The 13,338-nt window shown below is 37.0% G+C and overlaps 1 protein-coding gene across 1 annotated transcript in view; it reads right to left on the bottom strand.

Moving 5' to 3' along the window:
* Positions 1–4,703: 4,703 nt before the first annotated feature.
* The window catches only part of CFAP69 (cilia and flagella associated protein 69), an 87,061-nt gene continuing 78,426 nt past the window's right edge, over positions 4,704–13,338 (bottom strand). Inside the window, exons 18-23 of the mRNA XM_006168998.3 lie at positions 12,131–12,268; positions 11,476–11,552; positions 9,384–9,581; positions 7,051–7,137; positions 5,637–5,741; positions 4,704–4,912 (exon numbers count right to left, since the gene is read on the bottom strand). Coding sequence (XP_006169060.1) covers positions 4,742–4,912; positions 5,637–5,741; positions 7,051–7,137; positions 9,384–9,581; positions 11,476–11,552; positions 12,131–12,268 — 776 coding nt within the window. The 3' untranslated portion in view covers positions 4,704–4,741. The remainder of the gene's footprint in view (positions 4,913–5,636; positions 5,742–7,050; positions 7,138–9,383; positions 9,582–11,475; positions 11,553–12,130; positions 12,269–13,338) is intronic.

Here is a 13,338-nt window from a genome sequence, read left to right on the forward strand (position 1 = left end):
CAGTGTGACGAACTGATGGCATTTAATCTAAGATTGTGTTTTGCCAGGTTTCTCCACTGAAGAGTTACTTTCCCCCTCTTTCCATACTGTACTCTTTGGAAGTGAGTTACTTCCAAACTTCCATAACCCACCCTTAAAAGGAGAATTATTTTCTTCCTTAAGGAGGGATTACTCACATAAATGATCTGGAATTCCTTATATGAAGATTTGCCCCTCCTTCCCCATTCTCCGGCCTTCCCTGTCTCTTTCAAACCTCCCTTCTTTTCTTTTACCATTTATATCAGTATGGACTTGTAGAGATTTATTTAAATTTTGGGTTATAATCCAACACTACTTTATTTTGCCACTCAAATTGCTCCACCTTTGGTCACTGGGAGCCCCATAAGGTGCCTCAGAGTCATCCTATGTATTTCCACCCCAGTCTTAGAATCAGCCATTTCTCCAAGGAGCCCTGGTTCCTTTTACTGGAATATTAGAAACCAAAACCTGGGTGCTGGTTCTACCAGCACTGATTTACCAGGTCAGTTCTTGGATGTTAGGGGCCACTTTTGTCTTTCTCAGGAAGCATCATTGATATTTTCCTTGACTATCAGCTGAAAAAGCAATAATGAAACATGGCTGCTAATTAAAACAGGTTTTGTTGGCAGAAAGTATGTAAAAATGAGAGGGACTGGTCTCTTATCCTGTATGTGGGTCCTGATGTACCTGGAAATTTTGTTCAGTTCAGTTAGAGGAATGTTTACAAATGACCAAACTTAAAAAGAGGTTGGCTTGGGGCCAGCAAGTGGCATGGTAGTTAAGGCACTGGACTTTCATATGGGCAACTGCAGTTTGGATCCTGGACCTGGTGGTTTCCTTTCTCATTTTCTTTCTCTCTGTCTCTCTGTAGTGAGCATACGAGCCCTATAACAAATTTAAAAAATAATATAATAAATAATATATATATATGTTAAGAAGAGATAAACCAGATTTAATAGAATCTGGAAACTACTGGGTTGTTGGGAAATAATGACATATGACACATTTTTTTCATAGAAAAACAGAAAAATATGTCATGACTTTCTTGAAGACCTAGTAGATTATCAGAAACTGATTAAAGAAAGTAGATATTTGACCTGGAAGGACTTAGGATGTACATCATAGCTGTTTCTTGTGATAGGAAATGCACTTTACGCTCCAGAAGGCAAATAAGGACCAGATGAACAAAAGTTATTCATCTGATTATTCACTGATTTTCACCCAGGAAAAGCAAGCACCAGCTAATGATTAGAGTAACAAAGGAATGAGCTCCCTCATGTGATAAAAATATCATTACTGAGATCGGGCTTACTGAGCCCCACCACTTTTATTCTTTTGACTTTCTTTTAATTTTGTTTGGAAAGCTTGACATTTTGTCACAACTGACTCAAGCAAGAAAATACACTGTTCAGTTCTCAGGCAGGCAGGATGGGGTAAACAGCATATTCCATAGGAGTCAAATGAGCTTATAGGATGTAATGGGAGACATAAATAGAGGCTTAGAGTTAGTGACACTGTCAGACAGGTAGATGGATTCACTTGCTCATTGTGGTGACTGGAATGACATTATGCAAACCTGCGTGCAATGTGTCCACCAAGTACAAGTGTCTGCATTAAGCACTATTACTGCTCTCTATCAAGCCACACTTCTTTGGCTATTACCTGGCTGTTAGATAACCTGCCCTGCTTTATGTTCCCTCTTCCTGTTGCCTGAGATCTATATGGCAAGGGAAAGGTTCCAGATTTTTACTGTAGTCAGTCCTAATCAATCTGGAGCTATGGGGTGATGTTACACACCAAAAAAAAAAAAAAAGAATTTCAATTCTATTTCCACAGCTTCATACATGCATGTAATAATAATTATGCCTTATAACCCTAGAGAAAGTTTCTTACTATTGTGAGGTAAATACACTTGAACTATTTTAATGCTGAGTGTATTCAGTACTACTGGTATTAGTATTCCGTTGGCTGAATCTTCCTGTCAAGTCCAGTACTTTGCTACATTTGCAAAGTTCAAGAAAAGGCTGCCAGAAGTCGTGACCGCCATCACAATTCCCTCATAATTTATTTACTGCGAAGTTGATTACAATAACGAATGAGATATGGTCTCTACCTTGATGTTAGGGAATTTAGATCTGGGGAATGAGCTCATAGTCTACGAAATGGGACAAAGGCTCATTGGTCTTAGGTATGGACTCTTCATATCTATTCTGGCTGTATCTGAGATGTACCTGACATGTATCTGGTACCGTTTGCATGGGCATCTCATCATTGCATGTCCCTATGTGCATCCACTGTGTGCCTAAATAACTCCCCTTTACATTGAATCTTTATGTTAAGGGCTTCCTATGATGGCAAGAACAAATCATGCCTCTAGTATCTTTTAGGGGTGGTAGTAGAGAAAGGGATTGAAAAGAGAATGGAGGTCAATGCTGATGCCTATTATCTACTCCTGTGGGCCACAAGGGGACTGGGCAGCTGAGCCAGCCTGAGAGACCACCTCATCCTAATTAGAATAATAAAAACAGCTGCAACTTCTCCCCTCATTGAAGATGCTACCAGCTACAAAGACAGAATAATAGAAAATTTCTAAAGGAATTCCTAAGGAAGAAGTAGGAAAATGTGGGCCTGCTGAGGAAGATAAGAGTCCATTCTTTTTTCATATATAATTTTCTTTCTTTCCTTCTTTATTTAATTGTCCAGAGGGTGACTGTGTTCACAACAGGGAGGAAGGGGACAGTGAAAGAGGGAAAAAAAAAAGGTGGGAGGGAGAAAAGTACTTCCAATGGGGTATGATCATACAGCAATCTTGTTTCCTCCATGTCTCTATCCATCAGGAGCCTGGATATGCACAGACATGCTTCCAGCATGTTTTTCAAGCTCCTGAGGCTAGGATTCAAACCATGTTGGGTCACGTGGGACCTGGCTCCCAATACATAGCATTTAACAACTGTGCTACCAGGCTGGCTCATTTTTTTTCTTCATTCATGATAGAGCATGTGCACATGAAAGAAAAAGAGATACACACCTTCCATAGGGTCTGGTCACACTGAAGGAGTGTTTCAAACTGACTGAGCTGAGAACTCAAACCCTGGTTGTCATGTGGAATCTAACTTCTGCTTAAGTAGCACATTACTGGTATGTCATGGAGCTGGCAGGACCTCACTCTAATCTAATAATTAAAGTGTAATATATGCATCTCTTCCCAGCTTTGCATTCAATGGCATATGGTGGTAGTTGAAAATTGGTCATAGTAAAAATATTTACACTGTACGAATTGGCAAAGGCTATAAATCAAGGCTTTGTCCTCTGGAGAGCTGGTTGTTATACATTTACCAAACACCACTGAGTGCACTCTCCAGGCCTAGAATCTAGACTCAAATTCCAGTTTACTTTCCTGTCTGAGAAAACAGGTGTTTCTCTCTCCCAGTCCTGGACATGAATTCAACTTTGTGGTTTCCTGGTTGTAGGAGGGGTTTGATGAGTATAGTGCAATAAGAGATGGAAAGATCATAATGGCATCCAGGGACACAGACACGTTGCTCTATGTCCAGCATTAAAGCATTATGAACTCCTATTCTTTGGTAAAATACATCCACCACCAAAGGAGGGAAAACACTTCTCCTGTTCCCTCTTTCTTTTCCAAAGAAGAGAAGCCACGGGGTCAGTGGGTGGCATGGTAGTTGTGGCACTGGACTCCCACATAGCCAACTGTGATTCGAGTCCTGGACCCCATGGTTTGAAACTCACACCGGGCATATGTGTTTGAATGCACAAAATTTCCAGAGGAGAATGGAGGAGAAGAGAATATGGTGTGGCCATCCTCCCCGAAGGGTGATTTCTCACTTTCTGTCTCTTGCCTCTGTGCCTCTGGTGAATGCATGTGCCCTATAACAAAAATCTCTCTAAGAAAAAAAAAAAAGAAGAGACACGACATTAGTTTCCTTTGCTTGCTTATGCAGTAAGAGTAAAGCCATATGTATTTATTACTTTTTATTTTTGCTGTTTAGTTCGTGATAAACATTTGCTGTTCATAGCAGTTATTTTACTTTGACCAACATATTTTCCCAGTTATTATTTATTTTTCTGCCCAGTATTCATATATACTTCTCATAACAGTACCTTGATTCCTTACTCCCATCCACACTTTGGAAAAGATTGGTCTGCTTCTGGCTCCAGAAATAGGCAGTACTCAGATTTGGCCAAAGTCATGGTGACTGACTTGGGACTAGGCTTGTGGCTGATCAGGGACACCAAGTCACAAGGTGGTTTTAGAAACTATTGAGAAACAAGCAAATACTCTTCCACTGAAATATAAGCTAGGAGCTGCTAAGGAAGGTGAATACCCTACTCACAGAGTTTTATTCGTCCCTGGAGCCAACAATGCCTATAGGTTAAATTACTTCTATATTTGATAGACTTGATATGTACCTTAAACTAGCTGGAGTAGTTTACATGCAACCCAGTGAGTTCTAACTGATATAGCATGTTTTACAATCAGTAGTCTTTTACAATCAGTAGTCTTTTTAAAATAAAAACTGATGACAGTTCTTCTGATATGACGTTGATGTTTTCCATAAAAATAAATGATATACCCTTCTTTTATCTTTATAGTATCTTACTAAAATATATATTCTAAAATATTTGTTTTATTTTGTATATAAAGATATATTTATCTAAAAAATTATAAGCAGAATTTATTTCAAAAAGTCTTTAGAGTATATTATGTAGGGATACTCTTCTTTGGCTCATTCAGAGTTTTAACTGCTTTTACCCTCTGTAAGGCTCCTCCTCTAATAGGAAGTTTTTTAAGAGCAATGTCTGTATCAGCCAGAGGTCCTCCCATGAATCGAGCAGGAGTGCTTTCAACTGTTACTACCCGACCAGAGGGCACCTAAAAAGCAAATGGTAAATATCTAAGAGTCTATTTATGAAATTTTTCAACAAAAGAAACACCCATTCAATTCTTCAGCTTACTTAGCAAAAAGAATGTACACATAAGTACCTAGGATGCAGCATGTCATACAGAACAATAAGGACTACGGAGTCAGGAATAGTGGGTTTGAATTCCACTTCTATTGCTTATTAACTCTGTAATCAGGGGAAATCATGTCCAGCAGAGGATACCAGGAACACTGGCATATAGCATGTGTCTCCTTGCCAGGCAAAGAAGTACTTCACATTTTCCGTCAAATGAGATATAATCTGTATGTTGACTAGTGTTTGTAGCAGTCTCTTAGGAATCCTGGAAAGCTGAGTCTGCTCCAAAGCAGTACTAGACAAGGGTGGATGTGTCTTGCAGATAAATAGGCTTTAATGATGGGAAATTTGAACATCAGACATAAAAAATGTGGGCCAGCCGGTGGTGTAGTGGTTACGGTGCTGGACTCCCACATGCGCAAGGTCCTGAGAGGAGAATGGAGGAGAAGGGACTGTAGCATGATCATCCCCCCGGAGGGTTATTTTTCACTTTCTCTTTTTCTAGCTCTGGTGAGCGCATGTGCCCTCTAACCAAAATCCCTCTTAAAAAAAATGTGAGATGAAAACCCTATAGAAATAACATTTTTAGAGTCTAACTTTAATACCTAAGAAAAGGTTATGAAGAAAAAGAGTCTTACCGTCGTGTTTAGGCCTTTAATATCTGTTTGGTGAAATGTTGCATTCTGTGGTCGCTCGTTGTATCTAGAGGATTCTATAGCTTTTTCCTGAAGCCTTTTTGCTTTCTGTAGATTTTTAAGTTATATAAAAAAACACTTGTATTAATTATGATACTTATAATGAAGATATAAACTATATTTTATTGTGTCTGGCTTATGCTTTGTTTATTACGGAGTCTTAGAATATGCTTTTTCTCACTCAGGCTAAGAAGATAGTTATTAGTAAGTTAGATCCTTTGTGCATTAAATAAGTCACCTAAGAATGCTCTGGAGATTTCCAGAGGCACTGGTCATTAATGACCAAGGAATACAGCAAGTCCTGAGGAAACCAGGTTCAATATTTATCACATAATATGCTACTAAATTTAGATCATGTGGTATACATTTCAAAGTAAGTTGCATATATTAAATACTAATTTGGTAGAACCATGTTTTAAACACTGAAAATATCACAAATTACTTCATTCTTTGCAGTTATATTCAAGCTCAATATTTGAGGCATTAAACAGATGAAATGTAAGGGAACAAATGATCTTCAGGGAAGGGACTGATACTCATTAACTCGTTTTTAAAAATACAAGCCAGTGGCTATATTTTGTAAGCAAAATATAGGAATAACTTTTAGTGAAAATGGGGATACTTGGTAACTTGAATGAGCTTGTTCTTAACTTTGATTTTGTTATCTTAATACTTAATAGGGTTCCACTATATTCATGGACCAACTTAACACTGAAAATTTTTATACCTAGAGGAAGAGTTTGTACATTATGTAAAAGGTGTATCCAAGGCATTAATGGGAAAGGTAGGGAAAAGAAATGAAATTTTGAAAATCTATGATGCTTTCTGCATATTTTACATTTAAGATTAACATTATAAATATTTTAGGTAAGTTTCTAGTATATAGATGACACAGCTTATCGCATTTTTCCCAAAGGGATATTTATCCCAAACTACCATTTAAGCCTTAATATAATGTTTATTTTGGTGATCACAGAGAGAAAAAAACCTCCAGGGGAAAGGATAACACAGGATAGCTGCTTTTGTGCCCTTAATTGTGCTTCTTATCAGTGAATAAGAAGGTTCAGAATGGAAAGGTCAGCACATTTATCCTGCTCTTTCCTGTCTAACCGTCATCTTTATGTAGGCCAGGAACACCATGCTTGCTTTCCCTTGGTAAGCCAAATGAAACTCAAAAGCAGCATCTTCAGTAACTATGAAAATGCAGTTTCAATTATCTCCCTAAAATGCATATGAGGATCTAATATTGTTGGTATTCTAGATAAAAGTCACCGGAAAAATGTGAATCCATATTATTTCCTTTAAGAATTGGTAATTTGTTGTAGTACCATAATATTGATACTTTAAAAAATCCTACCTTTAAAGTTTTAGCATTTGATGTTCTAGCCAAGAAATTTTCCCATGATTTATTAGCCAACTCTCTTTGCTTATGTGTGGCCTGTATCTGAAATGAGAAAGATAATGAAAAGTTTCAGTTTCTATGAAAGGATACCAATGAGCTTGAAAGTCCTTATTATGAAGGAAGCTTTTACCCTTTGGTAAGGTAAATTTAAAGGCTGACTAGCAAAAGGATTAGAGTACTCATAGAACTTAGCAATATAAAAAAAATGAAAGTCTTAAAAGAGAAAAAAAAAATCCTTTGCTCATTATGTGGCTAAAATTTGAACTGTTTTTCATGAAATGTAATGCATAACTGCTATTTTTATAACAATAATCATTCTCAGCAAGTCTGACTGTTTTACATGATTGCCACTAATGAAGACAGATAATACAGAACAAGCCACATAAATAATTTAATGGTGAATTCACAGACAAAAAGCTAGCCACTGACAATAGTTTAAGGCAAAATTATATTGGTAAAATAACTTCTAATTTATGACTGCAGCAAAATAAGCCATTTTTTGAGTGCTGAGTTTGTTACGGTGATACAGTCTAGAGAAGTAACTAAGCAAAATGCAAAGTCTATAGTTTCCAACAGACTATTCATTAAGTATATAATCAGAGGACACATGCTTTTAGCTAGTATCTAATACACCATTAAGCTTAAACTACTAACCTAAGAATAGTTAATCAAATGACTGCTAAACAACAAGTGGAAGCAGAACTATAATAACAAATCTAACAGTAATCAACAGATCAACAACAGTCAACACAGCACGCATTCTTTTTTGTTTTTTTTGAGAAGTTTTTGCTATAGGGTGCATGCGTTCACCAGAAAGACAGAGAGAGACAGAGAGACAGAAAGCGAGAAATTATCCCCCCAGGGGGCATGGCCATTCCACAATCCCTTCTCCTCCATTCTCCTCTTGGGATTTTGGGCATGCGCGCACACACGCCCGGCGTGAGTTTACACACTGGGTCTGGGACTCAAACCGCAGTCGGCTACATGGGAGTTCAGCCACACAGCCATTATGCTAACTGCAGGTCACAACACAGCACACATTCTGCCATTTAATCAAACTAATGATAATAAGGCAGAAATCCCAATTATGCTGCCCCATTTCTGAGCAAATAAAAGAGTTAAACGAAAGCACCCATGCAATCAAAACTCTTAATAAGCAACATTTTCAAAGAATTGGGTCTATAACATGGAGCAGAATTCATAAGCAGATATGCACAGATGCTCCTATTAAGAGGAAGACATAAATATTTAGTATCCTTGTGAAACGATCAGGCAATAAAAAATACTTTGGAAATCAACTTAAAGAATTTTAAATTGTTAATAAGAATCATAAAGAATTACAAAGAAGGGACCAGCAGATGGCATAATGGTTACATTGCTAGACTCTCATGTAGTTGACCACAGTTTGAGTCCCGGACCTAGTGACTTAAAACTCACGCCAGTTGCAATGTGCATGTGTGCTGAAAATCCCAAGAGGAAAATGGAGGAGAAGGGATTGTGGTATGGTCATCCCCCTGAGGGAAGTGCTTTCTGTCTCTCTTTTGTCTCTCTAGGGACCACACGTACCCTATAGCAAAAACATTCTCCTTAATTAAAAAAAAAAAAAAAAGAATTACAAAGTAGATGTGGAGAATCTATTGGGTCATTGGTAAAGTCATGACATATTTTTGCATAGAAAAACATGGAAGAATATGTCATGACTTTCCTGATGACCTACTGCAGTTCGAGTCCCAGACCTGGTTCTTTGCTTTCTCACTTTCCCTCTTTCTCTCCCTCTCTCTGTTTCTCTCTGGAGAGCATTTGAGCCCTGTAGCAAACTAAGAAATTTTTAAAAATCTATTTGTTATCATACACACTTTCCATGATTGCCATAAAATAGTTTTGATACAATAAATGAATCTCAGACTCTTAACACCATAGTCACATTTATTTATTTATTTTTAATGTTAAAAAATAATTATTTTTAATTTTATTTATTCATTCATTTATTTTAATTTGACCAGAGAGAGACAGACAGAGAGAGTGAGAGGAGAAAGTGAGAAAGCAAGCCACCAACGAGGTCTGGGACTGGAACCATGGTTGGCCATGTGGGAGTGTGTCCAGTGCCTTAACCACCATGCCACCTGCTGGTCCTCACCATGTTTACTTTTAAAACTCCATAAAGACACTGAAAATAACTACAAAGAGCTCAAATAAGATCAATACATCCTATGAATAAATTCATCTAGTTTATATAATATATTAAAGTTATTATATTATATTGTGCTTTGAATTTATCTGTAGCTTACTTTTGCATATACTTTTTGTTCATTTTGCACGTCTTGACGTACTTGGCTTTCAATCATTTCACTTTGCAGAGAAGCAACCATCTTTCCAATATTTTCTGATGCTGTTGTAATAGTTTCCAAAACTTTTTTATCTGTACTGACTGGTCTTAATTTTTCCAATTTTATTTCTTCAAATATTTCATTCCATATTTCCCCAATCTGTTATAACAAAGTTTAACAAATTTAAATGAACAAAAATAAATTATTTAATTTTTAAGTAATCTTTATGTGGATGGTTACTCCTGTTAACTTTTTTTTTTTTTTTTTTTTTTGAGAGGTTTTTGCTATAGGGTGTGTGTGTTTGCCAGAAAGAGAGACAGAAAGTGAGAAATCACCCCCCGGGGGGATGGTCACACTGCAATCCCTTCCCCTCCATTCTCCTCTCAGGATCTTGGGCACGCATACACACGTGCCCAGCATGAGTTTAAGCCACCGGGTCTGGTACTCAAACCACAATCAACTACATGGAAGTCCAGCAACATAGCCATTCCACCAACTGCTGGTTCTGACATTTAAGCTTTTCCTAATTTATTTCTTGGAAATTAAGTGCACTGATGAATGATTTAGGGTTTTAGTTATTGATACATTTAAATATTCAGAAGTAATTTACCAAATGCTTTTCTCTTTTTGGAGAGGTTTTTGCTATAAGGCGCATGCGTTCACCAGAAAGACAGAGACAGAGCGATGGAAAGCGAGAAATCACTCTCCTAGGGGGGATGGCCACGCTGCAATCCCTTCTCCTCCATTCTCCTCTCAGGATCTTGGGCATGCATGCACATGTGCCTGGTGTGAGTTTAAGCCACCAGTCTGGGACTCCAACCGTAGTCGGCTACATGGGAGTTCAGTGACATAGCCATTACACTAACTGCTGGTCCCCCAAATGCTTTTCAATAAGATCTTCACAGATGAAACTCCACTACCAACATCTATTAAGAGTTCATTGCCATCATCACTGCTTTCCGGTTTATATTTACTTTGCTTTCACAACTGCAATATCTGTTCATTTATTCCCATCTTTGTGAACTACTGCTTAGTTCCTTTCTAAGTCCTACACTGAAGGCTAGATCAAGCCAAGTTCATAGAAGAATGAATACAGGGATTTTCAGAACCCCAGAACCCAGATATCCTAAGATACAGGGCACTGTTCCTCACTTTCTAGCTAAGGAAAATTACAATTGAATCTCAAGCTTTTAACTCTATGGTTCCATAATTCTGATAACTCCTTCTCATATTCTAGGTCATCTAGAAATTAAAGTGCTGAGTATGTTAAAAATTAGAGGAATATTGTATACCTAATTTAGGAGTAAAATTCAGCTTTGTTTTCATCTGAAAATAGAGGTTTAGTTATTTATGACACTCAAATACATAATGTTAGTATCAGGACAATGTTTACTTAAAAAGACTATCTTGAAGCTTCAAAAGCATTTATTTGCTGACAAAAATATAACCAGCAAGGTAAGGAACCTAATATCTCTTGAAATTTGATCATGATATAAAGAATGATAAAGATACTACTTTAATAGGTAATAATCTATTTTAATAAGGAATAACTAATTCTAGTTCCTAATGCTCTCAAAAAAAAAAAAAAAAAAAAAAAAGGAAAGAGAGAGATACTTTTAAAAATCGTGGGGGCCAGGAGGTGGCATGGTGGTTAAGGCACTGGACTCCCATATGGCTGACGGTGATTTGAGTCCTGGACCTGGAATCTTGCTTTTTCTCTCTCTCTGGTGAGCACATGTGCCTGTAGAAAATTTAAAAATATTAATAATGATGATAAATAAAATTAAATAAATAATTCTTTAAAAATTCTGCTAGAATTCTGAATAACTACTGCAATAATATCTATTTTATTAATAGCTGAATTAAATCTTATCCCATGGAAAACATGAAACCAATTAATATTTTGTTTCTTTCACAGTATCAGATGCAAGTAGAAAATAAAAACTACCCAGTATGTAGATGATTTCTCACAACTATAAACAGATCTCTTATTTCCCAATTGAGTTTTTGTCATACTAGACTAAAATAACAAGATCATTAAAAAAGTACTTACTTTAAAATCAAGGTATCTATGTATGATACAGAGGGTGACAAAATCTTCAGCAGAGAGGCCAGGTAAATTTTCAAAATCTAAACAAAGTTTATGAGAAGAGAATTACATTGCTAGAGCAAGTGATTCCAAGAAACATGTCTCTACCATAAAACACAAATGCAAGTAGTTACTTTTGATTTCATATTGATTTATAAAAAAGTTATTTCTGAGAGTGTCTGTTTTTCTTTATAGCAACCCTCTCTCTGTCAGGTTATCTTTATCAGGTCTTAATAAGAAGAAGGATTTTCTGTGTGGTGGTCACATAGTGAAATCTTACTTTCAGAAGCTTAAGGGTGTTTGAGGAGTTTTTCCTTAATAAGATGTAAGGACTTAAAAAAACTCAGATTCAAAATGCTAGTGTTTAAGCCTAATCATTAAAATAACTCTCCTTAAACCTGATTGCACATAGGAATTACTGTGGAAGTGTTAAAAAGTACTAGTTCCGGAACCCCACATCCAAGAATTCTGATTGGGTATTGGGACATAACAGAACATGCATTTATCTGTATGAAGAAAATTTTGTCCATCGTGTTTGAAAAATGGACTCTAAAGCAAAATCAATGTACATAATCAGCAAAAAGGGAGGTTCTTATGAATTTAAAGAAAAATGTCTTACCTAGTTTGCCCAACACAGCATAAATTTTTGCCCTGATATTCTCAGCAACATCCATTACTGCAATAGATGGGCAGTTAGCAGGCAGTGGCATGAATTTTTGGTCTTCTTGAAAACTAGTAAATAGAGGTTTCTTTGTATCTAATCATTAGACATCATGAAAACAGAAGGAACAGATAAAAGCCACAGTAAATAAATACTTAATTTTGATGCTTTAATCTACATAACCTAAAATATTAAAAAATGTTATATCACCAAAATAGCCTTATATATAGCTACTCTTTTTTTTTTTTTTTTTTCTTTTTTTTTTTTTTTCTTTTTTTTTTTTTTTCTTTTTTTTTTTTTTTCTTTTTTTTTTTTTTTAATTTTTGCCTTGCACACACTGGAGAGAGAGACAGAAAGAGGAAAAGTGAGAAATTAATCCCCAAGGGGGATGGCCCAACCTCAATCCCTTCTCCTCCATTCTCCTCTCAGGATTTTGGGCATATGCCTGGCTTGTTGTTCAAGCCACCAGATTTGGGACTCAAGCCACAGAGTTGGCCATGTGAGATCCAGTACCTCAAATGCTATGCTACCTGCTGGCCCTGGTTCTTTTGAAAGCATAAATAATCAGCAATTCAGTCATTTCTTTCTCATTCTGTAGCAAAACTTAAGTTTTTTTGTTTGTTTTGTTTTGTTTTTTAAATTCCTTGCTTGAGGGAATGTGTGCTTGGCAGACAGAAATAGAGAGAGAAAGCACCTCACATTGGTTGTGGTTATGCTCCCAATCCTATTTTCCTCTCTTTCTCCTTTTGTTAGGATTTTGGGCATGCACATAGACACACACCTGGTGTGTTTTTCAGACTGCCTGTGGTGGGGATTCCAACTGTGGTGGGCCATGTGGCATGTGGCTCCCTTAACTATTCACCCCTGGTGAGATGGCCATGCCACAGTCCCTTCTCCTCCAGTCTCCTCTCCGGGTTTTAGGCATGCACACACACGTGCCCAGAATGAATTTGAAGCCACCAGGTCCAGGACTTGAACCGTGGTTAGCCACATGGGAGTCCAACGACATAATCATGCCATCTGCTGGTCCCTAAAGTAAATAACTTTTAAAATGTTGACAAAAATCAAGTCAATATGGATCAAAGATCTAAGTCTAAGACCTCAAACTATAAAACTGTCCCCAGAAAACACTGGGGAAACTCTGGGAGACACTGGATTAGGGAAAG

Source organism: Tupaia chinensis, unplaced genomic scaffold, assembly GCF_000334495.1.
Source record: "Tupaia chinensis unplaced genomic scaffold, TupChi_1.0 Scaffold146650_1, whole genome shotgun sequence".
Classification (NCBI taxonomy): Eukaryota; Metazoa; Chordata; class Mammalia; order Scandentia; family Tupaiidae; genus Tupaia; species Tupaia belangeri.